We start from the raw sequence: 27661 nt of genomic DNA on the forward strand, positions 1-27661 counted from the left end.
GGTACATTTTGTGCAGGAGAGGATTCCCTCAAGTCTAACCCACACAGCAATCCGAGTTTGGTTCCATAAGTTAAGGAGATAGAAACCCAAAGCCTGGAAACCTGCCATGTTCCCACAAATTCAGTAAGGTGCATTAGCACTAATGCTGTTTTTGCAAGAACACACTCTCTTGTGAAGAGCAACTATATTCTGGGGAACTCTGTCACAGTAGAGGACAACAGTAAATAACATGGGTTATCTGCTGTTTACTTTCCAAATATCTGTGTTGCTATTTTATCTAATCCTAGCATTGTTCACTGTATTCTGAACTCTCCTTGGAGCCAAAAGTCACCAGCTACGAAAATAACTTCTCCTGCTTCACTTGCCATTTTCTGTTCACTTCTCCAAATTTCTTGCCCTCTGCAGTCTCCAGCTTGCCATCAGGCATCTGGCCAATAGATCCCTTTCTGTTTTCAGCTCTGCAATCCAGAATTGAGTGGCAATGGTGTCAAGCCAGCAGCTCCCACACTTAAACTCACACAGGAGAGGCTATACTTAACACATCCTGTGCAAGGTACACAGGACTCTACACTACCTTTCTAGACACTCACAGTGCACCAATTTGAAGGAAAGAGAGAGATTGTTATCCTATGCAAACAACTTTTTACTTTGAATCAATTGTTAAGCTCTTTTACACTTGATAAAGGTGTTAGCAAAACAGTCAAGGTAAGCCAATAAATCCATCAATTTGATGGCTGTTATCATTATCTTTAGTTCATTTTTTAAATTTCTTTGATAGATGATGGATCCAATCCTGTAATTTTTGAGAAAAACTTGTTATCAACACAGGGGTCACAACTGGACCATTTAGCACTATATATTCTTTTTAGAAAAAAAGGCTCAACATAATGCTTTTTCCTCCTTTTTTTTCTTTTCATTTAAAATGGACTAACATCCTTCACAGAACTATCTTCTCTATGCTGCACGCAAAGTGCTCAAATGTCATGAGCAATGATGAATTCAGGGGGGTTTGCTAGTCAGAAGGAACAATGAACACATTTTCTTCTGCCTTCTTCACTGGGGTTTCATACTGGAGGGAAGAAAAAAAATAAAGTAAGAAAACATTGCAAAAATTTATACAAACATTGAAACTGCTTCCAGGATCTTTGCAATTTCTTATCTTGTAACCAATTTAGACTCAGCTCTAATTCTCAAGGACCTACTCTGGAACAAGTGCTGGAGGATGAGTAGCTCCCATGACACAAGTGCTCCTTTCTCAGCTCTGCTGTTCTTTATGTGTCCTTATTCAGGAACACCTGGGTCCCTCAGCAACTCAATGCTCATCATGGAAATTTTTGCTGTTGGAAAGGCTCAGGATTGCAACTTTAAACTGCTAAAATATACAAGCCCTTGGTTTTCAGCATCTTTTCTAATATCCCAGGCCCAGTCCACTGTGGTGACCACAGGCATAGTTATTCCTTCAACACAGGGAGCTTTCTCAGCTCTGGGAAGTGCAGGTACATGGCATTTTACACACAGCAGTACTCCATCAGTCTTATTGCAGAAATGCTAAACTGTCAAAGCCATCAGATCTGCACATAGACTTGGAACAGCAGCAGTAGCAAAAATACACATCCATGTGATGGGTGAACCGGATGGAAACTAAGCATTGTATAAAAGTTAGCAAAGTATTTGTCTTAATTTACAAATTAAAACAAGGGCATAAAAATAGTAATTAGACTCTGGAGAGCTTAAGAACTTCAACAGAATATTTAACCAGGAGTTAAAAACCAAAAAGTTTGTTTTTTAAAAATCAAACTTGAATACATCAAGGCTAGAAGTTAGCTGCCCTAAAAAGCAGATGAGAGAAAGCATGCAAAGTATTGTGAGACTGCAGAGTCCTTAGCCAAAGCTTGTCATGAATGCACAATTCCGAGGGCAAATGCACTAAGGGTCACAAACTACACAGAAACTGCCCCAGACTGTGAACCCAGAAGAAACATCACTACCTGATGGCCCTTGTCTTTATCTTCTCCCCTAGGCAAGTACTGTTTGATCTCTTTCCCTTGTTAAACATTTCTTTCTCAATGCCTTCCACATGTCAGGACCACAGGTCCCACAAAGAACCAGCCCTTCAAAGCAGCCAACTAAAGGCTTTCCCTCCCAGGACTTCAGTTTCATTTTCTCACTCCCAATACCAACCAGTCAGGCCAGAACTCAGTCTCTCATCCATAGGAAGCTGTGTTTGTATCACACATACCATTGTATTCTGGACACTGTTGGCAGAACTCTTCACTGTTTCGCCCAGGGCTGAGTCAACAGATTCAAATCTGAAAGAAAAGTGATCTTGTTTTTCATGAAGCACTTACTGATGAAGCTTGAATAGATATATTTACCACCCAAAATAAACCTGAGATTGGCAGGTTTTTGCTCGGCATTTTTGCCAACAGTGTCTTTTACACAGGAAATGGTCACCTTCTTCCAGTTCCTCTCAACCCCTAGACACAGTCCTGTTGAGAGGGTGCATTGCACATTGTTCCAGATCCTGGTACAGCTCTGCTGTGCAAGGTTCCTCTCCTGCACAACTTCCTGTACAGAGTTCCCTCATTACACTCTAATTCCAATTGAAAACCCTCACAAGGCTGCAAAAGCTCAATCAGTGGACATCAAGTGAAGTTGCCGTACTAGGTTTAGAATCCTCTCCCATCTAATCAGCAAGGGTATCAACCAGCCTAACCAGTGCCCTCTATGACCATCAGAGGACTTGTGAGCATGCAGGACAGCTGGCAGAGACATACCTTTGCTTTTGCTGGTTGCAGAAATCATTCAGTTTGAGCAGCTGTGCATTCCAGAAATCCTAAAAAGACCCCCAAAGAAAACCCCGGTTACCTGGGAAGGGGCACCTTTTTGGGCTGCACACAAGAAGCTGTACGCACCATTGCTTCCTTCTCCATGGCTGCCAGAATTTGAGTTTCCTTCTCAAGGTTGGCAAGCTCTTCAACAACAATCTTCTGGAAGGTCTCAAATTTATTCAGCCTAGTGATGGGGAGCAGAAACAATTTTGCCACTTCAACGTGCAGTTGGCACAAGGTGGACAACATCCCTCCCCTTCAGCACCAAACCTTCCTTGAGGCAGAAGAAAATTCCACTGCTGAACTACATGGGGCAGATTTGTTTTCAGATGTGTCACAGAGCATGTGACTAGCTGCACCAAAGTCACACTACAGGTAAATATGGCTCAATAGCCTGTCCCAAATAGCAGCCAGCAACAGAGGACTGGGACAGAGCATACAAATGAATTCCCAGCACAACACTTGCACTGCATGCTCTCCCAGCCTCCAGGGAGTTCAGGAGAGATTTCCCGTACCAAAGATCTCTAAGGTACCTTCCAACCCAAACCATTCCATCACTATCTTGATACAAACAGCCTCTATGGATTTTCCTGCCACGGGTTTGATATGTACAAAGTGCTGCCACAAGATGCCAGCAATTTCTAAATCTTAAGAAAGGTTGTGTTTGCAACATCCTTATTGACTTGGGTTTGCCAAGTGCATTGAGCTGCATTTCCACAGCTGTGCCATTCCCAGTTGTGTTGAGGTAGGAAAAATTTGGCACAGCTTTGCATCCATTATCCTGTGACCCTGGTTAGAATCAAGTTACTTACTGGGCAACCAAGCACTGAAGCATCTCACTGCCATCTACTCTTATCTCCCACCACAAAACATCCCATTTTTTTCTTTTGGAACTCAAACTTCTCCATGTACCTTAATGAGAGCAAATCCTTCTCATAGAGGTCCCATTGATATCAGGGTTTTTTCACTTTGAATACTATTATTTCATACTACATTTGATCTAAATCTTAAAAAGTGAATGTGTAATAGACACAGAGACCTGATAGACTTACAAGTACAGTATAAGATGTAAGTATTTAACTTATACCAAATCCATAAATATTAGAATTTATTATTTTGCCTAACTCCTATCTAAGAAATCAGGATCTGAGAGATTTTTTTCTTCTCCTCCACTGCATTAAGCAAGTCACAGCCTGGCTTCTTTCTTAAAAGATTGAGAAATAGAAGCTACTAAGTTGATGACAACCAGAAGACAGTCCAAGGACTGCTCCATCAACTGCTTGTAACTCAAGCTGGCTTTGCATTAATTAACCCATCCTTCTCCTCCTCAGGAAAGTTAGAATCAAATCACAGGAGTTATACTTCCGAAACTCTTCTTGCATAAAAGAAAAAAAAAAGACACAAACACAAGCTATTTTACACAACAATCAGCTGTGAGGTTGCTTTCCCTATCAACCAAAATTGGCACTAAACTGAAGTTGTTTTCAGGCAGCACCAGATCACTTACCTACACTTGTGTATTTGGTTCAGCAGGGCAGACAAGTTCTTCTCTGAAGATCTCAGGGCATCCTGTGTGTTGATCTCAATCCTTTTGTACCGGGACTAGCCATGGGATACACAGTTAGGGATAGGCAATGGCCCAAGCTAAAACTTAGAAGTCTAGCTTGCAAAATCTTTCCCTGGAAAACAAGTTCCTCTGCAGGTTTCCATTCATCTTAGCAGAAACCATCTTAAATCAAATTTAATCTGCAGTAAGATGAGTCACATCAGTGCTGCAGATATGATCTGATTTAACTCAGTCACAGTAGTTACACCAAAAAGCCTCGCTGTAACTCATGCGACTTCAGGGCAGTGTTATGTTAAGAACAACTTAATTAAAATTTCCTTTATGCCCTCCCTGTAACACTTCCCAGAATAATCAAATTCTGTAGAAACTTTTAAGGACTCCAGACTAACAGACACTGCTGCCAAAGGCCTATTCTTGAACAAAAACTAAAGATGGGATATTTGCACCAACCCTCCCTGAGATAAAAAGGTAATTTCACATAACTTGATCAATTGACACACATGTTGAAAAAAGCTCACATTACCCAGAACAATTTCTTCAGATGGCCAATAAAGCTTTCAAAGGCAAAAATCACTCCTGAATCACTCAAGTCTTCGTGGAGCATCTTGGGCAAAAACACATCATCTACACTATCATCCATTTCCTGACCTAGGAGGAAGAACATGCCCAGTTACCACCATGCTGGAAGACTTCCTGGAATGATAAACCTTCCTGCTACTGAAGGGATTGTCATTCATGTGAGCAACAGCTTCTGCTACAGAGCTGGAATTTGAGGCTTGTTCTTCTAGAGTTCACAAGAAAGAGGGAAAGTGCTCAAAAGTCCCCAGAGAAATACTTGTTAGAGAGCAGCAGGGAAGGAGAGGCACAACAGACCAACACAGAGCTATTTACAGATACTGAGGCAAATGCACAGAATAAAGGTGAAAAATAGTCAGGCCGCCACTGTTTTCTGTCTTCTACTCATGTATTGCAGGGAAAGCCTGATCCTCTTGTGCTCAGAGTTAGCAGTATTTTGCAGTTACTTTGTCCATTACCCGCATGCTTTTTTTCAGCTCCTGTGCTTGATGGCTTTTTTAATAGCTCTGGAAAATCACTATTCAGATAGACTAGAAAGTGTGGATGTCATGGAACAGCTGACCAAGTGGAACCAAAATTTCCTCACTCACACCTCTACATACACAGTATCCACTATCATTGGCAGAGCTGCAATATCTCTTAATTTTGACTTTAGAATTTTGGAAAAGTTGGCCTCTCCAAAATACATCTCTTCAAGCTCCCATGTGACTATGATTTCTACCACAAGAAAAGAAAAGCTGAAAGAATTTAAGCACTTCACCTTAGTTACCAACTGGATTTTACCTTTCTGGATTTCCACTTCCTCTTCTACTGAATTAGAAATTTTCTTTGGTGTATGGTTAATCTCAGAAGGCAATTGATTTTTCTCCAAACTAGAATATTTAGGCTTTTTTATGATAGTACCACTCAATATATCTAGAAAGAGAGTAGAAAGCGTTTCAGAAGAAATCAAAAGAACAGATTTCTTTTGCATGAGGGAAACGACAGTGCCTGCTCAAGGAGAAACCACCACTAGAATTACCAATGCTTCAGAAAAGGAGGCAGCTGAATTTTATGGTCTGGCATCACACAGGACAGGAAAAGACTTCACCTGCAAGCATCTTCCCTCACAAAAGCAGAGAACTAGACTACCTATTGTTATGCAGGTATTTGGAAACCTTCCATGTCTCCATCTTAAAGTTAATTTCCTTTCTTGGCCTGCTACTCTAACCAGCAAAAACCTCTGGTGTCCAGCTTCTTCCCATTCCCTTTTCCAACCCAAGCTCTCAAACTGCTTATGAAGAAAATTTTTGAAAAGAAAAGAAAACTGAATCAATCCAAATCAAAAATCTCAAAAAAGTCAATGCTAATTTGTCTTTGAAAGAAAATAACAGCTTTGGCACCACCTCTTTCTGCTTTTAACTAACTCTTCCATGTTATCAAAAGTAACAAACCTGAGTCCTTCCGCTTGGTACTTTCTTCCTCTCTTGATAATTTGCCCGGTGTACTATAAAACTTCTAAGGAGAGAAAGAAAACAAAATAAGAAGGTACTCACTCTGCAGACATGCTGCCAGGGACTTGTCTCTTTAGGGGAAGCCAAGAGACACAATACACTGGTTTCAGGCAGAGGTAGCCTGACAGCAGACTGGAAGGAGGCTAAGCACTGCATTCTGCACCTGTGTGGCGTTCTCCACGTCACTGGAAGGGTTCATGGCAGACCCACTAAGTAGCAGTGGACTCCCTACAATCTCCTCTGAGAGTGATTCATCTGTGTGAGAGATTAATAAATGACACAGGCAACAGAGTTTGAATCCTGTATTGACTGAAAACGTCAATTTAATGACACAGAAAATAAACCCCAAGCCCTCCACTCGCTCCTTTATCTCATCACACAGGGAAGAGGTAGTGGCTCAGACTCAGTCCAAAGGCTGTTTTCTTGGTGGTTGTCAGTTAAGTTCATTCCTTCACCTCTAATAGTACCAGCTTATCCTCTCCTTGTACAAGAGACTATCTACACAGACAGTATCTAACCCTCATAGCCATTACAAAGAAATATCACAAGGCAAGTATTTATGGAAAAAATGTGAAGGAAAAGTGTCAAAATCAAAAAGAAAAACCCATCACCAGAAAAACTCATCCAAAAAGTACAGACCCACACATAGCAAAACTTTTCTAATGAATTAAAGAATATTAAAATAAAAATACCAGCAAGATCCACTGTGGGTAAATCATCTCCCTTGGAGCTAAACGTGCTTTTCTTGCTTAGTGTCTCCTTTTGAGCTCTTTGCCTTGATTCTCCCTCCTAAAACAAAACAAAGTCTCAGCATTATTTAAACATTACTGCAGATGAAAGGGTTGGGGGGTTGTTTTGGAGGGAGAGTTTTGGATAATTAGTTTGTTTTTAAAACACACCAAGAGTAGATATATACTGATGGCTCTATCCAGCACCAAAGGAGATCCATGCCCTGAAGTTCAATGCATGCAAGAGTTCTCCCTTTAGGCATTAGAGATGTACATTTGATTATGTTTTTCATAAACAGAATAGAAGCATTGTAGTCAAGAAAGAAAAGTTTTCCACAGGAAAATAAAAGCTTTTAGTGTGTCTACTAGTTCTGGAGATTTTTTCCCCCAGACTTTCTGTATTTCAAATATGTAAATACAAATATATATATACACACAGAGAAATAGATATATATTTGATAGGCAGCATTTAACATGAAGTTTACCATGTTTTCCTAAAATCTCTTCTATTAGACCAATACAGTCTGAACAGCACTTAACAGACAAATCTCTCTATCAGGACATCTGAGAAATAAAATAACACCAGTTTATTTAATTCTCACTCATTAGTACACATTTTAAGTCCGTATTTTTTTAAATCTGAAGCACTAAAATATGACACCTTCTTACCTTCTTTGGCTCATAGTCGCTGCCGCTACTTGGAGAAGACACTGGAAGCACTGCAAGAAGGAAGGCTTCCCTGGTTACTGGCAATGCAAAGTGTACTTTTCCCAGTTAACTGAATTAGCCACAATGCAAACTTTTTTCAGTTTTGGTTTTCTAAACATTTGCAACATAAAACTTCACAACACTTCCATTAAATTTCAAAAAAACCCCACCTTTCTCTAACAAAGGCAGGCTCAACAACGCAAACATACACGGCTCACTGCATCCAGAGCAGCCAAAAAAGGAAAAAAAAAAAAAAAAACCAAAAGACAGACTCAGCATCTTGCCTAACAGTCCCCAAGTCCCAGGCAAGGCACGTGGGCTGACACTGGAGTGAGAACAACTGCCCTGGAAACGCAGTATAAAGAATAATTTGAAGTTCAACTTTCTTGAATCCAACAGCTACCTGAGCAAACATTTCTCCATGAGTGGGAAAGAAACATTACATCTCATTCAGAACATTTGGTGGTCATAGCAGCAGACAGCCCTGGACCATGGCTGCAGGGGAGGGCTGCTGTTGGTCAAGCCCGAGCAGAGAATACTACCAGAGATAATCACATCTGACACTTAGAGGACAATTAGCTTATTACTGCATAAACAGGAGAGCAAAATGCTCTGGTCTGCAGCCTGTGAGGTTTATCAAGGTTTACTTGGCCAGTCAGTGATGCTTCTGGGGAGATGAGGAGGGGAAAGTTGCAGGGAAGTGGTGTGGTAGCTTCAGAGAGATCTTCCTCCTAATGTGGTCAAGAGCACCCACACAGCCATCAGCTCAGGACCCATGGGCTCTTCAGCATCATCACACAGAGGACTGCACTCACCTGGACATTTGAACCCTAATTTGGGAAAGAGACAGGAGCCCAGTCCAAGAACAAGGGTGTGCAAATGCATCTCCTCAAAGGGGTACCCCCTGCTGCTGGCTTCAAGCCTGCTCTCTCCCACTCAGGAGAGCCAGGATTTGGCCAAACTCTCCTTTTCTAAATCATCATCAGCATTTACTTTGCTCCAGTGCATCATGCATAGCTAAGTATCAGTAGGGGATTAAGCTTACCTTTTAATTTACTTGTCACTCTGGGTCTTTTTCGGGTATAGTCAGCAGATTTTGGCACCAACTGTATCTGAGAATCAAGGATCCAGCTTTTCTCACTCTGACCAGGGCTTGTATTCTCATTGTTGCTTTCAGAGAAAAGATGTTTCCTGTAACTGGACTAAAGACACAATTAAGTCCTGTTGACTCAGAAGCCCCTCAGCCATTCCATTTCAGCTGCTACCAAGTTCTCATTTCTTCCTACTCACAGTGCAACATGAAAGCTGTGAAATCTGCCCAAACAGCCACAGCCAGCTATTGAAACAGCTGTATAAAAACACCAAGAGGCAGATGCTTGCCTTTCGCCAGCATGGGGTTTTTAGAGTATCTTCCTTCCTTGTTTCTCTCTCTTTCCTGTGCCTAAAATAAGAGCATTCTTGCCAGGAGGAAAAGCTCAGTATATCTGAGCTGCATCCAGCAGCACATCAGAGGGGAACAGGTAACACAGACAATTCACAAGCTGGTCTGGCAATGATGGTTCATCCTGGACATCACTTTCAAAATGACAGAGTATTTAGAGGTTACCAAAACCAATTCCTCCATCTCTGCACTGGGTAGACCTTAAACTTCAGCTTCTTTTTGGGTGCAACAGATTTGTACAGATAGAAATACACAGCATTCAAATAGGCAACAATCAAAGGCTCTAGGGCTGCAAAAGCATAGACGACCTACCTGCCTTCTCCCAAGACTGTTTGATTCCTTGTTCTTGCTTCTTGTTTCATAAGTCCTGCCAAGTAACACAAAGACCCAAATTAGAGTAGCAAACACAGCAATAACACACAACGGCACTGCAGAATGGGCACAGACAAACAGAAGTGTCAGGAGGCCCCTTAAAAACTCAGCAGAAGAACCAAACTGTCAAAGAGCATACAGTAGCCACATTTCTCTTTGCCTGGATTTTAAAAGTAACAATTCAAGGATATCTAGAAATCAGCACTTTTTAAAATAAAAATTAACCTGCATACATAGAGGTGGCAACTCCCTGGAAGCTTGCTTTGACTGGAAGGCAGCCAAAGCAAGGCAGGGAATTTAAGCATTTTTCAAAAATTAAATCAGTCATTTTGGCTTATGGTCAGGAAAGGATGATTTTAAGAGTTAAAATCTTATTATTGTCAAAGTTGATTGACAGTTGATTCTCTCCTGTAACCTTTATATCCTCAGGTACTAATTTACATATTGGTATTGATAACACCTGCAGATAGTGTGGTAGCTAAGCAAGGAATTACTGTATTTGAAAAATCACGCAGCCTTTTGAATCCTAACTTAAAGATCTTAACCAAAGCTATGAACTCTTATCCACATAGCAAAAGGTTAATAAACACTGAATGTGTAATCCTGTACCTCTGAATTTGTGAAGAAATTTTCTTGGCAAGAAATTTTCCTTTGGCTTCAGCAACCTGAAAGCAGAGAGCTGTATTAGAGTCCAGTTGCCCCATAAAATACTCCATACACTGAAAATATATCAGAATTCAGAAGGGAAATGGATTAGAAGTCCTGTTCAGAAATTCCACTTTTTAATGGAATGGGATTTGTTGATTGAAACAGTGTCATAAATTATAATAGAGAAAAAGTTGAGCTGTAAACAGAGTTCCTTTTCTCTTTTCCTTGGTTTATGAATAATGCTCATTTTAAGCATCAACATCACAAGGCATGTCATTTCAATCCATATTAGCACTGCAGCAGCACTGTAAGCACAGTGCAGGGCCCCTGCACAGCCCTGGGACAAACTGCTGAGACCGGGACAGGGCGCCATAGAGCAGGGATTTGTGCTGACACCCAGTGGCAGTAGCAAGGATCGAGTCACGTCTAGTTTATAAAACAGAGAAATTTGGCGTGCTCCATTCAGTACCCATTGCCTCACAATTAGCAGGTGCCCAGTGACAGCCTCTACATCAGGGAAGAGGCTGAAAGCCAAAAGGTTTGCCCAGCACAGCCACCTTGATGGAAGCCATCAGGAGCAAGCTCACAGCTTCCTGGGAAGCCCACATTAGGCAGTTTTGAAGCAGTCAAAGTGATGAATTTTTTTTTTTTTTTTTTTGATAATCTGAAAATGTAAGTCAAGCAGTATTTCTGGCAAAAGTTTGGTAAGGACTGAGTTCCAACCAGTGGTTGCCAGCTTGCAAAGCACAGCTTGAAGTGGATTTCAGTCTTTTCTGTTTAGCCTAGGAGGACAAAGTGGGTGCTCAGCAATCAGTAAAACACAGGTTGGCTTCATTCACAGACATCTCCATGGCCTCACTTAAGCAACAGCTCAAATGTCTGTGGGTTTTCCACACATTACCCACCACAAAATTCACATAGCGATGAGCATTCTTACCACTCAAAAAAAGAATTCCATTTCCACCATACAGAGAAAACAAAACCAAAAAATCTCAGATTTCCAGTTGTCTGCCTTGCTATAACAGTGTGTCCATCCTTACAGCATTTCTGCAGCAAATTATGTCCCCTGCTTCAAGTTACTATTCCATTAGGTGCTGAGCTTCTGTCTCAACTTTACCTTTTCATGACTTGAGGAGTCTGAGTTTTCAAAGTCATAGAGTTCCTTCCTGCAAGACAAGAAATATGGCAGTGACATAAAACATTGAAGAATCACCCTATAGAATTTCATTAAGAATAGAGGAGTGATAACATGGATTCTTTCTGAGCCCCCTCTCCTCAGATAACTTATATCTCTAAAAGTACAGTTTTCTAAGCTTCTAAAACATTTATTCCTTTTCTACTTTGTCTTATTGCTGTCTGTCTTGATTGTCACACTTTTAGTAGTAACTGTTTTAAGAAATATTCAAAACATCAAAATTAACCTATCCCTGTTTAAGTACAGGATATTTTGTTCTCACATCACCCATAATAGTACATGATAGAAGTAATGAGTGGAAATATAAAACCAGAAGCATTTTTAAAATTCTATTTGATTCCCTTTTGGAAATTCTAGTATTTAATATTTGTTTTCTAATCTCTTCTCTGTGTACCTCTAGATCTTGTTTACACGTCTTCCAGCATTTAAACTTAACTGTACCTTTATGGCTTTCTCCAAATCGTAACTATTTCCAAAAAATCCTACAACAATTGGTCAACATACAGTATATATTTTTACTAGTAAAAGAATGGGAAAACTAAAGAACTGAGATCCTGGCCAAAGCTTCCCGAAGGAAGCAAACGCTCACTTCCAGACGAAACGCTAGAGGGAGCAGAACGACCGAGCTAAGAAGTTCTTCCCCTCTTAACTTCTACACTGCTGCTCCTGTTTTAAAACCAGTATTTGCTGCATCGAATTGTCCTAAAACTCACAAAACAAAACAAAAACAAAAAACCACTTAATTGAGCCTTGTATCGAGTTTTCCTATTCTTATCTACAGGCAGTCAAAAAATTAATCTAAGCACTTGGGGTTTGGGAAGTTTTTTTGAGCTAAGGGACAGAAGGCTGAAACAGGAATCCCACGGAAGTCCCAGAGCAGCAGCAGAGATCCTCACACACAGTTCATTTGCCCTCCTGCTCAGCAGCAGGCATTAACTTGAACACAACACTTGGCAGAGCATAGGAGGAGGGCTCAACAAGGCAGACTTTCAGTGCCACAGGCTGCATACAGCCCCCAAACCCTCAAGTGATTCTTCCTCCAGTGCCCCCAGCTTTAAATGCAGACAGACACACGTGTGGGTGCAAGGGAAGAGGACAAACTGAGAAAGAGGCCACCCTGAAACCCTAGGACATGTGATACCAAGGAACTAGGACAATATTGGAGAAAACTTCAATATTTGTAAAAGAAGCTGGTGCTCAGAGCTCACTGGAGGATTATGGTTGGGCAAGGAAAAAGCCAACATGCCATGACACAGTATCACAGGGATGGAGGGCATTTTTGGCAGACTAGGGTTAGCTTCTGAGATCTTGATCACTTTGGGGACCCCAAGAGTCCCACAGAGACAAGTTATGACTCTTCATATCCTCATACTTGTTTTACTGCCTGTTTCAGGTAGTCAGGCCACCCCCCCACAGGGACACTCTTTCTCCCAGAATGCTAGAAAAGGTCTAAAATGACTTGGTACACCAATTCCTGCATGGGCACAGGGCTTCTGTGTCATACCTGCCTCCAGACCTCCTCTTGGCCAAACTTGTTTTCCTGTTTCTCTTTTTGCTGGTAACATCCTTTGGAAAAGGAGAGAGTTGCAGGATCTGAAACAACAATACCCAAAGTCATTTTCTGAAGCTGAGGCCTGCCCAAAGCAGATAAAAGATGTGCCAGGAAACTTCCTTCCTCCCTCTACAATATTCCAGGTGCAATTGTTGCCTGCAGTACTTTCTTACCACAAAGTATGGGACTCACAGAGCTGAAACTGGGGGGTCAAGAGCATGGGGGGAGAGAAAGTAGTTCAAAAGCTTTGAATTCACTGGACAGTGGGCAAGTGCTACAAAACAACTGAACTGGAAGTAAAAATATTTTTTTAAAAAATCTGAAACTAGCACCTGGAAACATACCCAGGAACAAGTCTAAAACGTGATTTCTTTTATATGTACCTAAGCTCAAAAATATTGCATTGGGAATTTAATTTTTCTCACATAGTGCATTGATTTATTTTTTTTAGTACATGGACACACCAATAGAACTTCCCAAGTGCAACTACAAATGACTCTCAGTTACTCAGTAATTTACTCAGGTTGCAAGTTCCTACTTGAGAGAGTCATTAGAGCCCAGACACAAAACCGAATAAACACATCTGTAGACCCCCAAGGCTTGCTTCCATTCAGGAAGCAAACACTCTTTTCTGAGGAGGGTGTGCAAGTCTTGTGATATGCAAGTATGTCCCACACACCACTGTACTCCTAGACACCAGCACAACACAGTGCTTTGGGGCTGTATATGTGCTGAATAAACTCCAATCTTGAATTGGAACTTGAATCACTTGGCTGGGCCCCTCTAGAATGAGGTTGGCAAGTGTTGCCTCTGCAGCTCACTCCTGGTGCTGAGTGGCACAGCACATCAGGTGTGACACACTGTGGCATGAGTGGGTCAACCCATCCCAGATTTCTTCTGCAACTCCACCAGAATGTCTCTTCCCTACCATGTATCTCGTCACTCAGGGGGAACCCCAAGGCACATGTACCTTTGGTATCGACACATCCATAGGTTCTTCTTCTAAGGGCTTCTCACTGGGGACAAAAGGACACATGAGGAGCTGTTCATCTAAAGACCAAAACGTTTGTGAAGTACTAAGGGGAAAAAAACCCCCAAACTTGTACCAATTAGCACCAAAGTAATGGTTTAATGTGTAAGGAAGAAAGGTAATTAATAGCTCTATGGAAGTCTGGCTCCTTAACCACTAGAAATTCTGTCCTGCAAAGGCGTGGGGAAAAAAACCCATGATTTCAAGCCAAGGTGAATTCAAATTCACATCATCTTTCACAAAGTCATGGTCCCCATTATGAACAGTCTCACATTTGGCAAGCTCAGGTTTCACAGCTGAAGTTTAAATCTGTAAATCAGCTCTGTAAACCACCTTGCATTTGGACTAAATCCAATGAGAAAAATACAATGAGAAAAAAGTCACACCGAAGCAGCCACCAATCTAGTAACCAAACATCACTGTTCAGCAACTCCAAAGTACTGTAACTCCAGGCAAACAGCCTTGATGTCCAGGTGGCAAAACAGAATCTTCAATTTAATAATTGACAGAGTAACCTCAAAATTACATGCATTAAAACACCAGGAGAAAAACAAAAAACCCAAACACACACAAAAAAAACGCACAAACAATTCACTTCGCAACTTTGTCTGTGAGACACTCACCTAGGCTTAGCTTTCATCCCTGGAGATGGAGTTTTGGAGTTTTTTTCTGAAGAAGGCAAGGAAACCGTAAGTTTTAGCCTCTGGAGCTACTGTGAAATGTTATCTACTTTTGCTGTAAGACCCACAAAAGCAGAGCCTTCAACATGTCACCTGGGTGACATTTAACTGGGTCAGAATCAAGGTACTGAAGGGAGCGCTGCCTGACCTTGGTTAGCATCTTCCAGGTCAGTCTGCTGGCTCACTGTAACCATGGCAATGCCAGAGTTGACCATTTTCTGCTTGGAGACATGAAACCATGAATAAAACATGCATATGATCAATAAAAAAAGTGGGAGGTTTCAGAACCAGATTTTTTAGCAGTAGCCTGTGGCAAGAGCTGCATGGCAGGTTCATCATTGTCTGCACATAAAACCATTTTAAGCTATGGGTAAGCGATACTATGGTTCTCATGAAGAGCATCCCACTGTCCTCTTATGAGTGATTTTTTTTTTAAAGCAATTTTGCCTAAACTTCAACTCTGGAGACAAGTATTTCAGCTGAATAGATACAAACCAGTTTTCTTTGAGAGAAGGTTTTAGTCACATCAGTAGAAAAAGCAGATTGGAGGAAGGGAAAAGGGACACAAGGACCGATCCATCATATACCAAACACTTACTGCTACAGTGCTTGTTAACTGCTGTCTGTGCTGAGAGGTTAAGTTGTCTCTTTGGGGCTCCATGTTCTCAGAGTTTGAAGGATCTCTCCTCTTCTGTGCATTAGAGGGCACAGGTATTTCTGCAGAACAGCAACCGGATTGAGAATGTCATCACAGTAATTGAACACACTCCCTACCCCTTCTTTCCATTCCCACCCATGCAGGCATAAATTGCAGCAGTGCAACCTTCTAGGCACATCTCAACCTCATATTTAACAGAGCAACCCAAGTATCTTCAAAATACCCAGTGAAAAACTGCAATGCTAAATAAAAAAACATACAAACTCATCAACACTAGACAAATATATGCAACTTTATCATCTTACTACTTATATTGCTACATTGACTCCTAAGCTCTGGAAGATATGGAGCAAGCCTTTGTGTCTGACTCCACCATCTATGTTTTCCTTCACTGAATCTCTTTCAGGCACTGCAAAATTTGTTTCACTGCAGATTAAGTGCCTTCTGCCCTTTGTACCCCTCCACTGCTTCAAGTAGCAGCGCCGACCATGCACATCTGTGTGCTCCATGGTGGGCACTGATAAAAGAACTCTTAGCTCATCTGCATCTCCAGAAGCTGGAGGACTTCCATTCTAGCTTATTTTAGGCTCTAACTGGAGGAAAATGGGAAGGACTACTGAAGAAGTTACTGCCCCAGACAATTTAGAGCTGGAAGTGGCTCTTTCAAGTATCAAGTATTCAGATTTCTGGAGAAATCTGTGATGCACAGGAACTTAGAGGAAAGCAAAAAAAAAAAATTTTAATATTGTCACAGAAAGAATATTGTCACTATCCTAAGTGTTCTTCAAACCTGGTTTGTTTTCAAGACAGTGGGTGGAGGCAGTAGGAAGAGCTGTGATTTCACAGCCTTAGAAGATGTGGAAGTACCTGTCAAGTGAGTTGCACCAAGAAAGGATCCACACAAAAAGTAATCACTCTAAAACTTGAAATACAGCCAGCTTTTGATTAAGGACAAATCCCAGTCTTCAAAGTTAAAAGATCATACAGAAGGAGGAAAAAAAAAAAAAAAAAAAAAAAAAAAAAAAAAAAAAAAAACAAAAAAACCACCACACTTTCAAAAAATTTGATACCAAAGTTGAGCTGAGGAAGCTTTTCCTGTTTAAGACCAATTTTGATCATGCACAACTCCTGTTTTTTTGCTATAAGCAGCTTTTCCTTAAGGCTGTGGCCTACAGTTTGTGGGCACTTACAGAAGAATTTCAGAGCATGAGAAGGAAAGAAAGGAATTACTTTCTCCTTTTTTTGGCAAGTGCTGAGCTTAGACCTTCCTTTGGGTCAGACACAGAAATGACACCTCTGTACTTCAGGCTCCGAGTTACCTCAACAACTACTGAATTTAAAACATAATAAAGCTCTGCCAAGTGACCCTGGAAGAAGATGCCTTGCAGGAGATGCTCACTGGCAGCACAGGAAGCACCACCATTTGATGATGGAAAACTTAAGGTGCCCAGTTCAAGGAAACACAAAGCATTGGCTGTAGGATGGTGAGAATAAGGAAATAAAGGCTATTCCAGGTGCAGCTAAGAGCCTGTCCTGCCTTAAGGCAGACAGCTACTTTTGTAGCTGGGGCACACACAGATACAGCCCTGCAGCACAAAGCATTTACAGCAGCAGGTCACCTCCTGCAGAGAAGCCAGGCTGCTGCACACCTTTACCCACAAATAGGGATTGCAGGTGAGCACTTCTGCACCCCCAGTTGTTCTTTCATAACAGCTCCAGGCACCTCCAAGGCATCATTCACTGCACTTGGGGACAGGAGCACATTTTCTAGCACATCATCTTGTTCAGAAGAAACAGAAGTCACCTCCCTACAGGAAGCTTTAGCAGAGGTTGCCCCACCATATGCACTCCACTGCATTGTTAAGTGCTTGTTAAATGCCAAGGTGCAAGCACTGGCCCACCAGAGAACCTACTGTGCTTTCAGGAGGCCAGAGGCCACCACCTCCTTCTGCAGGCACCCACATGACATGGCCAAACCAGAAACCAGGCATCAGGCAAGGCAGAGGTGAGGACAGGAGCATACATCCCTCCCCCTCACCTGCAGAAACAGTTCTGCACACCCAGTGTATCAGAGGTCAGCCAGCAGCTGAAATGTTCCTTGCCAGGCCACCTGCCAGCACACAGATCCTGTCTCCATGAGCATTCCCCTGCCCATGCAACCCTAGCAGCACATGGCCATGGTGCCCAGCCCTCACTCCCCGGGCTAGAGGGACTCAGCATCTGCCAGAAGCAGAGTTACCAAGCTCACAAGGCAGGAACAGTAGAAGACTGAGCTTGGGTATAGCTTATTTTTTTGTCATGGTGTTTTATTCCTTTTTTGTTTGTTTGTTTTAAGTAAGTTAACAGTAAGCTGTGGACTACAAGTGAAAGGGATAATTTGAAAACAGATACTTAAATTTAATGAAATAACAATTAAAAAAAAAAATCACCTGCTTCACTCTGCATGGCTTCCTTCCCAGAAGGGACAGTCTCATCTTCAGATGTAATTATCTGTTGGTATGAATTAATTTCATGTGAAAGTGGTCTTGAAAACACTATTTTTTATTTAGTAAAGTCGGCAACTTAATAACAAAACTAACAGTTGCTACTTGCCAGCAACAAATCAGTGGATACTAATTGAGTTATCATTTGGAAAGGTCTTGGCTCCATTAAGGGCAAATGATAGCCACTCTACTATGGTTATTTACTGTTACATAAGCTACATAAGCTTTTCTACAAACACCACAGACTGTGGATGAAATACAAATCAAGAATTAACTATATTAACATGGTGGGGGGGGAGAAAAAAATCACACACAATTTAGGTTTTGACATTAGCTAATAAAAATCTTGAGGGTTTAGAAATAGCCTATTCTTTGTCTTGAACTCCTATCTACAAAGTCAGTCTAAGATTTGCATTTTTCAGCATAACTCCAGGCTTTTCTGTAACACTTTGCTCATCCTGTGCAATGTAACACTTGGACCACATATAAGAGCATGTTCATACTTAAAGTTAGACAATTAAATGCTGTAGGCTTTACTTTCTACTTCAGAAATTTAGGAAAACTTATAATGCAGGGAATTAATTAACAAATAATTCTGGCCTTCCAGCTTCTAAACCATAGGTTTGAGAACCTTGAAACTTCTTTCTTAAAACACCTAATTTCTCTCCCAGGTCAAACCTTAGAACATCTATATAGCGTGTCAAATCCACAGCAAGATGATAAATATATAGTAAAGAGGCACAGAGAAAACAAAGAAACAACAAAACACACAAACCCGAATAGTTTTGTCCAGTGTAAAATATAGTTAAGGAAGAAAACCACATATTAGAGCTTACCATCAGTTTTTCTTCTCCCAGGACTTTTCTAAGCACACTTATTATTTCAAACTCAGCACTGAAAACCAGTTTGACTTTTGTTGCTTCAGTTTTGTTAAGAGAAGTGGGTATCTTCATAAAGATTTTAACAATCTTTTGTCTATCCTTCTCTGTGTAAAAATAACAAACCAAACAATCAATTACATTTGTTTTAGATCAAGACATTCTTCTGTTACCCCAAAAAATGTCTGAGTAAGTGTCTGGGATTTTAAAACAGTCTTTTACATCTTGCCCTTGCATTTCCAGTTACTCTGTTCATTTCTTTCCTGTTGAGTCTTGGATATGCTGTTCTCCAGGACACCTATAAACTGACACCTCAAGCTGTCCTCTGGGGTAAGGAGAGGGGTTATTGTGCAGAATGGGCCCACACACAGTCTAACAAGCAGAGACAGTGCAGGATGACCAAAGGAGAAGGCAGCGAGGGAGGAGGATAGATAGGAACACCTTGGTGATGGTGAGATTTTAGGCTTACGCCATGTATCTCATGGACCCCCAGCCAAATGGGATAACGTTTTGAAAAAATCTTACCCTTCACACTGTAACTGTTGACATTTTCTTTTGATAGCCTCACAGAGTCCCAAAGAGCTCCCTTTGAAAGCCAAAACCATTGTGTCAGAAGGGCTGAGATAGTGCCCCATTGGCTTAGGCTAAGCCAAGGCCACCTGGGCTTTGATGTTACCTCATCACAATCCACATAGAAAGTCACACTCTGGCTGCCAGCATTGAAGTCAATCCAAAACTCCTCCAGTTTCTCATCTGATGGCTTCTTCACCTGGGGAAGAAGAACAGCACTGTTGTTTCCCAAGAAGCCCCGCAGGAGCTGCATCAGTCACAATTTTCTCTAATAAGACAAAACTGGAAAATATTACCCTACGTAAACATCTGTACACCTCACAGAAACCTCTCAGTTCAGATCACCCTGTGGGGTGCCAGCCCACTGCCCACCCAACCACACCCATGTCAGACGTGGCTCTGCTTCAGCAGAGGGAAAGGCAATGCACAAATGCTCACACGTTTGTGCCAGGGAAGCTCTGCTTTTGAGCACTTGAAATAAGCAGAAGCAGTGGAACCAGCTTCCATCCACATGGGTTTGATTCAACAAGACTGTCAGGAATGGTGCCACAGTTCATACAATTGAAAACCAGTGAAGCGAACTGCAGCATCTGCAACTCTGCTCCAGGGGCATCAGGCTAATCTTGTTTTCTGGCAGTCTGGAAACAGTTATGCCAGAGGACTCAGTGTTGTCCTGTCCTCCTGTTTCTTTTTAGAACTCTCTTCTGTCATCACCATGAAGAGAAGCATTGCCTCTATCACTTGGCTGATACAACAGCAAAGTCAGCAGCAGTGAGTCGGGAGCTAAGTGACAAACAAGCAAACTCTTCAGCTAGAACAGAAGGTTACACTTGATGCTCCAAGAAATTGAGCTCTTCAATGAAAAAGAGGCAGGGGGGAAAAAGCTCCAAACATTTACCACAAAAAGCAACATTTCAGCAGGCATAACACTATAGGGAAGATGTTAGAGCTTTAAGGGCTATTACCTCATTCATGTCAGCAAAAGCAGATATGCAAGGAAATGAGTAGACTCTGGAAGAGAAGCAGACTTCACATGATACATTCAACATTAGAGTCTGACTTAAATTATTTTCTTTTTAATGGGATTAGTAACCAACTTTATTGTTCAAAAAATAATTTGAAATTTTCTAAAAGTAAATTAAGCTTGGATAAGCTAGAGACTACAGCATTTTAACAGTGATGCATTATCTTCATTGATTTTACTTTCAAAAGAATCAACAAAAAAGGCATAAAATTTCCTTCTTAAAAATAACTTCATTCTTCACATATGATGCATTTTTTAATATAAGCCAAACCATTTTAAAATTCTATTTATTCCCCTCTGCAGTAATGATAACACCAATTTATCCTGTTGATTCCCAGCTTACCTTCTTTTATCTCCAAGCCTTCCATTTAGTAGGTTAAGAAATTTTCTGCAGTCCTACAAGACAAATAACACATTATTTTTAAAAAAATCAGGCTACTTTTCCTTTGCAAATAGTTATTCTATTGTGTAGAATAACTATTTGCTGTGTAACCTCTACTGTCCAGTTAAAAGCTTCAAACTGGTCAGTGGGATGCCAAAGGCCACTGGGAAGAAACACTCAATTTACTACAAAAGGTTGGACCCAAGTTAAGACGAGTAAGAATTCAAATATAAACCCTGCAAATTAACTTATTTATGCATTATTTATAATTTTTATTTTATATTTATAGGTAAAATAGCTTGGAAGTAGGAGCTATTTTAACAATGTGTCATTTCATATTTACCATATTAATAGAAAAAAAAAACCATAAAACATGCCATCCACAAATAACTTCGTATATTTATAAAATCAGTTTTGTAGGAACTTCTTGCAAGGACGCTCTGGATTAACTCAACCAAAACCAGCCCCTATGCAGACTTGTCAAGTATGCTGTTTTCAAAATAAGGACCCTCACCGTCTCAAATTCTCGATCCTTGATCTCTTTGAAAGCTTCAGCAAGATAGTTATCTTCAAACCAGTGGTGAACAAGGTCATCCCTCCATTTTTTTATCATTAACCTACAAAGTGCTTCTGAAAGGGCAACTTGAAGGTCATAATCTGCCAGGTAAACATGAGCACAGGATAAATATCATCCCTCTGGCATAACAGAGGATTATAGCATTGCTGGCTCCTGCTATTTTATACTACACAGTCACGTCCATCCTCTAGCCTCAGTTTCCCCTGGGAGAACAGGGGAGGGTTACAGCCAAGTGTTGGCTCAGGCATCCTCAGCTCCTGCAGCTCAGTCATGTGGAGGTGTGGAGCACTGCAAACCACAACACACATGAGTGCACTGAGAGATGTGCTTGGGTTTGGGAAGGAGATGAGAGCAGAGACTCATCCCTAACCCACTAGGATTAGGCCACATTCCATATACCATGGCATTTCTCCTGTTGTTATTAGGAGAAAACAAAAAAACTAAACTCAAGAGGCCTTTAACCTTGTTAATTAAATTTTGTACACATCATGGCACAAATGGCACACAAAGTAATTAAAATTTAATTTTTTAAAGACTAACAGCCAGCATATTCTGTAAACACATACATAAAGCTGATCGAATTACTTTTCTACATAAATAAGTACAGCTTGTCTGATTAGTCAATACGCATTACTAATACCAACCAGAAAGAGCTAAGGCATAGCTGCATTTTACTTTTATTTATATTTTGCTAAAGCATATCTGACTTTCCTCCTTAAAAATCAACTCTGGACAAGGAAATAGAATTTAAATTATAAATCATCTATAATAAACAAGCAGATGAAGTAAAACTGGACAACTTCTTACCACCAACCTCCAGTATAGTTTTTGCAAGGTCTTTCCTGAAACAGCATAATACCACAAGTTAAAATGGAAATAACTCCTTCATGCAGAGAAGGGGGTATTCAGGTACAGAAACTGGAGAGAAAAGCCCTTACGTGAGTGAGCATATCTCCTCAGAGAGAGGGAACTTTTTTCTCTCCTCCCGTGAGACACTGTCAAGTATGGAGTTGAGGGTCCTCAAGCCCTTTTCCCCCCCCACAAGAGAAGAGGTAGAAAATGATGGGCATTAAATCAATAATTGTTTCACATCTTTTATCTAATTACACAAACTTTCACACAGATGTATCCAATTTTCTCCTGCTAGTGAGAATCTTACCTCCAGATGCAGAGCACAGTAAAGTTTTGGTTCTGCCACGAGACGCCCTAGTTCAGGCAAAAATAAATTCACTAGCTCTTTCTTCCCTAGAAAAATAATTTGAAAGGTACAGCTAGAAATGGGCTGGTGTCCATATAAAAATAATTGAAGCAACTACAGTTTGTTGTGTTGAAATAATAAAAACATCCCAGCTATAAGTTCATTTTAAGACAAAGCTTCCAACCATCCAATCCTAGACAGAAAGGGGAACTGGTAACTTCCTTCTAAAAATAAAATGCTCCAAATACCCTAACTTCTGACCTGGGTATCTATTTAAAGAGGCACAGAAAGGGGAAGCTAATTACTAAGCACAAGAGAAAACCTGAATATACAGATTTTGTCAAAGCTAACAGCAAAAAACCAATAAAGCATGAACCAGAAGATGCTTGTGCCACTTTGCTCCCACTAGAATAAGGTGCAAAGACAAGTAAGTACACATTACCTGACCCACAGAGCAATGCTTCATTTTTACATGGATTGTGAGCATGGATGTCTGGCCACACAGATATTTTTTGAAAACACCTGCTCCACTCCTCCCTGCCCCCACCCTAATATAAAGTCAGCTGCAGCCAGAGAACAAAATTTTGCTGTTGAAATGAATGAGAGACAGACATCTCTCTGTTGAGTCCAGAAGGCTGAAAGAGTTACCATGTCATTCTGTGGAGGTGGTTGCCTTCAGCAAGCGAATGACATCTGATGCCAGAACAAACTGATGTGCAAGAACAGACTGTCTATTCTGAACCCCTTTCAGAAGCCACTTACTCTGATCAAGTGAAATGCTTGATGCTGACCATTTAGACAAGATACCAGAGGTAGACTTTTTCAGCATGTATAGCGCAAGAAAATAAAGAGAAACAGAAAAAGGCTTTGTGCTCCAGCATAAAAGTTAATGAAAATTAACTAAAGAGAAATCAGCTAGAGAATTAAAAAATATATACATATATTGCAGAGAGGAAGAAATAAGAAGCTGAAGAGAAAGAGAAAGGGGACAGAATGCTAGCAGTATTAGGAAATATGTTCCCAAGATTAAGAATCAAGATATTGAGCAATGGAAGGAAAAAAACTACTGACCTGCATTACTGCATTTGCAAATCACCTGATGGAAAGAGTAAAAGAAGCCTTCATTAACACACCACCACCCAAGAAGAGCAGCACACAAAATGCCAAGCTGCTTATGCTTGGCATTTTGTGTGCTTCCTCACCCCCCAGTTTTCCGATGCTAAATAACATAAAACAGTAGTGTACCCACATCAGAAAAAGCCACCTGATCCAGCTGTGCCACATATGGTCACCCTGATCATACAGGCTGGCAATGTGCAGGGAGGGTAAAGGAAGCCAAGCACCCACTTCCCCCAGGGATTTTAGAAGCACTTGAGAGTGCAGTGCCTACAGGTTCCCTGGAAAGCCCACGTCATGACATCGTTCTTTTTTTTCCCACTACACATGTAGGCCTATGTAAAAACACATTTTATGTTTATACACTACAGTACTAGATATCACAATGTGATCTGAAAGGTGTTAAAGTCCCTTGAGGAAAATTAAAAATAAAAATTTAAAAAATTAATAAACAACTCCGTAACACAAAACACTTCTTCCCTCACAGAGAAAGCACATGGAAGAAACATAGCAGGAAGACAAATAAATTAAATTTTTGAGAAAAGAAATGGGTATTTTATAATTTCAAAGTGGTTAGTAGAAAAAGAAGAAAGTTTGACTTTGCTCAAATGTCTTTTAGCAGAACTCCCGAAGAGTTATAAATATTGATATGAATTCTGATGCTCAAAAAGTGACACTCTTCCAGTAAGTACAGACAACAATACTGGGAGCAACAGCTTGGGGAAAAAAGCCTAAAAGCATTTTTCCTATTACAAATGTTACATCACTAGGCCTCTAACACCCTTAAAGTCAATAATATTTAAAGTTGAAACCTAAATGAGAGTTGTAAGCAAGTTAGATCGTTCTTTAGAATTAAATAATCTGTTTCAAATAGAGTAGGAACAAACTGCCAGGAGACCTTAGCAAGCATGTTTTCATGTAAAGTGTAGCTCAGTGTCAGTAACTTGAGTTTTAAAGGGAGCTTCAGCTGACAAGCCTTTGTTTACAAAATGCATCAGAATTTCTTGCAAAGTTTTCTACAAAAATTAATATTTCAAGTTAGAAAATTAGAACGTGCTTCTCCCAAGTGTGTCAAATCTCAGCCAAACCCCAGCCTGGAGCACACTCCTGGACACTGCCCACTCACACCAGCCAGGCTGCATCCCAGGCTCAGCCCTAGGGCACCACATCCATGAAATTATTTATTTTCTAACAGGAAATTGTTTGTGAGCAATAGCTTTCTTATCCAATAAAGGCAACCCTTCTTTCCTCTTAAATGCACAAACATACCAATGCTAAATCAAAAAAGTCTTCAAGCAGTAGCATCAAAAATTTATTCTCATTTAGGTCGATGACGGTCACAAATCCTCTCGCTCTTTCAAACCAAGATACTAGGTAAAAGTTAAAAGAATGCATTAAAAACTGGAAAGAGGAGTTAATAATGCTTAAACTATACATGTCTGCAGGAAACATTACAGAGGTTTTTACTCTTTAAACTTCAGAGTCACATACACATGTCAAAAGCTACATGGCTTTAAGGAGTTCAAATTTTGCTAGGAGAACATGAAAAGTGCCATTTCCCCCTTTCCCTCCCTAGCCTTCCTTTTATCCTCCTTTCTTGTCCAAGGCACTCAGTGTGGTGCTCAGACACAATACATGCAAAACTCCTACAGACGTTTCTAGAGGACGTCAACTCACAGCAAAATATTGTAATTTTTTTCCAAGCTTTTTCAGCATAAGTATTTTAATACTTCATGGTTTTAAACACTGCATAACATCACACACAAATGGTGAACTAGAAACCTGTGCTCCACTGGAAGTACACAGCTCAGATTGGAAAAACTTTATTATCTCCATACAGGAATTTTGAGCAACTGTATCCCTGAAAAGCATCACTACAAGGCAGGAATAGAATATTTTGGACTGAGGACTCCCCAGTGCAACTCTTCTAACAGAAAGCATGTGTTAGCTCTTCCCTGGGAGCTGTGTTAGATCCAGGTGTTACTCATCTTCAGCAAAATTGCATTTCTGCTACTACAACTATTACCAGCTGAAATAAATTTTAAAAATCAAGATAAAACACAATTGCAGATTAAATGCATCTGGTTTGCTACCTATCTAGAAAGGGACCTTCATAAAGAATATCTCAGTTTTTAAAGATATGAAAGCACAAAATACTCATCAGTTCTATTACTAAAACTGTATTCTGCTGGAGCATTTAAATGCTGTATTGTTTCACTAATGGGACTTATAGAAATTCATCCTCTTCTCCCACTATCAGCTTAAAAAACCCAAACAACCCAACCCTTTAAATCAGGTAACATGTGGAACCATAAAATTGGCTGCTACACCAAAAAGAATAAAAGAGACTAAGCATCTTTTTCCCCCTACTCAGTTCATGCAATATATTAAAATTATTTGTTTTTATGGGGCCAACAAGCCATCCTCTAGTTCTCACTTCTTTGGAGTTCTTTTTCTGATGCAAACAACCTAAAAATCACATTAGTAACTTGTATACAATATTATACTCATCTTTGCTACCAGTCCTTGCTCAATAAACAAGCTCTTCTCTTCTTGAAGATCACTTTTAAGGTAGAGCTGAATACATTTCAGCAGCAGTGAAACATTCTCAAATTCATTCTTGTCCAGCTCCTACAGAAACACAGAGTGTTGTGCATCATTACTCTGCTACCCTCTGAGCCAGGTGTTAGGATTGATGAGATTATTTATGGTACTCACCTTTCTCAGTGCTTTGTCCAGCTGGTTAAACAGAGATTCACTATATTTCTGGGGAGGCTCTACTTCCTTCTCTTGAAGCAGTTCATGTATTTTTTGAAACCCCTTCCCTTTAAAGGCATCGATGAGCAGTGATTCAAGCTGTAGAGGGAGAGGAAGGAAACAATTAGCAAATAAAATAAGCAGGCACTGAAATTGTAGCAGCGCTAATTGTGATAAAATACTAGTAAAGCTATTTTTAAAGTTGCAAGTTTCTGTTTATATATTTTACATCATTTTTTTCTCTATATTCATTTTATTACTACATCTGAAGTAAAGCATCAGTCTTAATGTCCAAAAAGAGACAGAACCCTTGAAACTGAGTCACCTTAGAAGATACCAAGTAACAAAACAGGCAATTTAGTATACCCAGTTTGTAAGTCCCACAACTATTACAATAATTTCTTCCCACTTACTGAAGAAAAGATTAAGAGGACTGCTGCACTTCTCATATTAAATAAAATTACTTAAAGTTCTGGGTCATGCTATAACCATTTAAGAAATGCACTTTTAAATATATATAAATAACAATTTGTAAGATTGGATAAGAATGATAAAGATAAGGATACGTTTAAAAAATCCTTACATAGCCTTCTGCTCTGTCTGCCATAGTGCCACTCACATCTCTATTTCGTTCTTCACTTTTTTCTTCCTTTAAAAATAAGAGGAAGAGAAAAATACAGGAAAAAAAAAAAAACAACCAAAAACCTTGTAATCCCTGAAAAAAAGAAAAAACAACCAACCAAAACAAATCCAAACACTTTTTCTGCCCCAAACCTGAAGAGGATTTATTCATCCCCACTCTCCCAAAACGCTGGCTTTCCTTCCTTATTACCTAAGGTGCAAATCCCCTCGACGGCTCCCAGCCCGAGGCTTCTGGCAACCGCGGGGATTCCCGGGGGTGTCCCCAGAGGGAGCAGGGGGTGTCCCCCTCCCCGAGGCCGCTCACCTGGGCCATGCTGTGGGAGAGAAGGCGCAGGGGCCGCTTCACACCCTCCCCGCACCGCTGCTGCCGGACACACCCGCGTTCAGGGTGGAGGGAGATCCTCGCCGGCCTTTCTCACGGCTCCGAGCACTCTCCTTTCCTCAGCAAGCCCTCACTCTATACCCCAGCAGCGCGGGAAAAAATAGAAAAAGTGTCCCGGTCCGCAGCCGCCCTAAAAAGCCGCAGCTGTGCGGTGTGTGGGACGGGCCCCCGGC

General features: G+C 40.7%; 1 protein-coding gene across 1 annotated transcript; it reads right to left on the minus strand.

Annotated features, from left to right (window-relative positions):
• Positions 1-1012: 1012 nt before the first annotated feature.
• Positions 1013-27489, minus strand: SYCP2L (synaptonemal complex protein 2 like; the record flags this gene model as incomplete). The annotated part of the gene is made up of 35 exons (XM_083877084.1): positions 27048-27489; positions 26426-26563; positions 26215-26338; positions 24977-25077; positions 23663-23687; positions 22553-22638; positions 22332-22420; positions 22201-22235; positions 21331-21473; positions 20778-20830; positions 20376-20421; positions 19517-19609; positions 19366-19426; positions 18799-18947; positions 17909-17969; positions 15426-15538; positions 14970-15039; positions 14765-14810; positions 14082-14127; positions 13064-13152; positions 11482-11530; positions 10326-10381; positions 9657-9711; positions 8949-9105; positions 7865-7914; positions 7160-7256; positions 6631-6722; positions 6408-6471; positions 5758-5889; positions 4922-5046; positions 4339-4433; positions 2916-3015; positions 2778-2836; positions 2240-2309; positions 1013-1069 (listed from the first exon to the last, which is right to left on the minus strand). Exons 1-35 carry the CDS (start codon positions 27255-27257, stop codon positions 1013-1015), a joined length of 3036 nt encoding a protein of 1011 aa, XP_083733210.1. The 5' UTR covers positions 27258-27489.
• Between the last annotated feature and the right edge of the window lie 172 nt (positions 27490-27661).

The sequence above is a fragment of the Zosterops lateralis genome (assembly GCF_965231275.1).
Source record: "Zosterops lateralis genome assembly, chromosome: 1".
In the NCBI taxonomy this organism is placed as follows: domain Eukaryota; kingdom Metazoa; phylum Chordata; class Aves; order Passeriformes; family Zosteropidae; genus Zosterops; species Zosterops lateralis.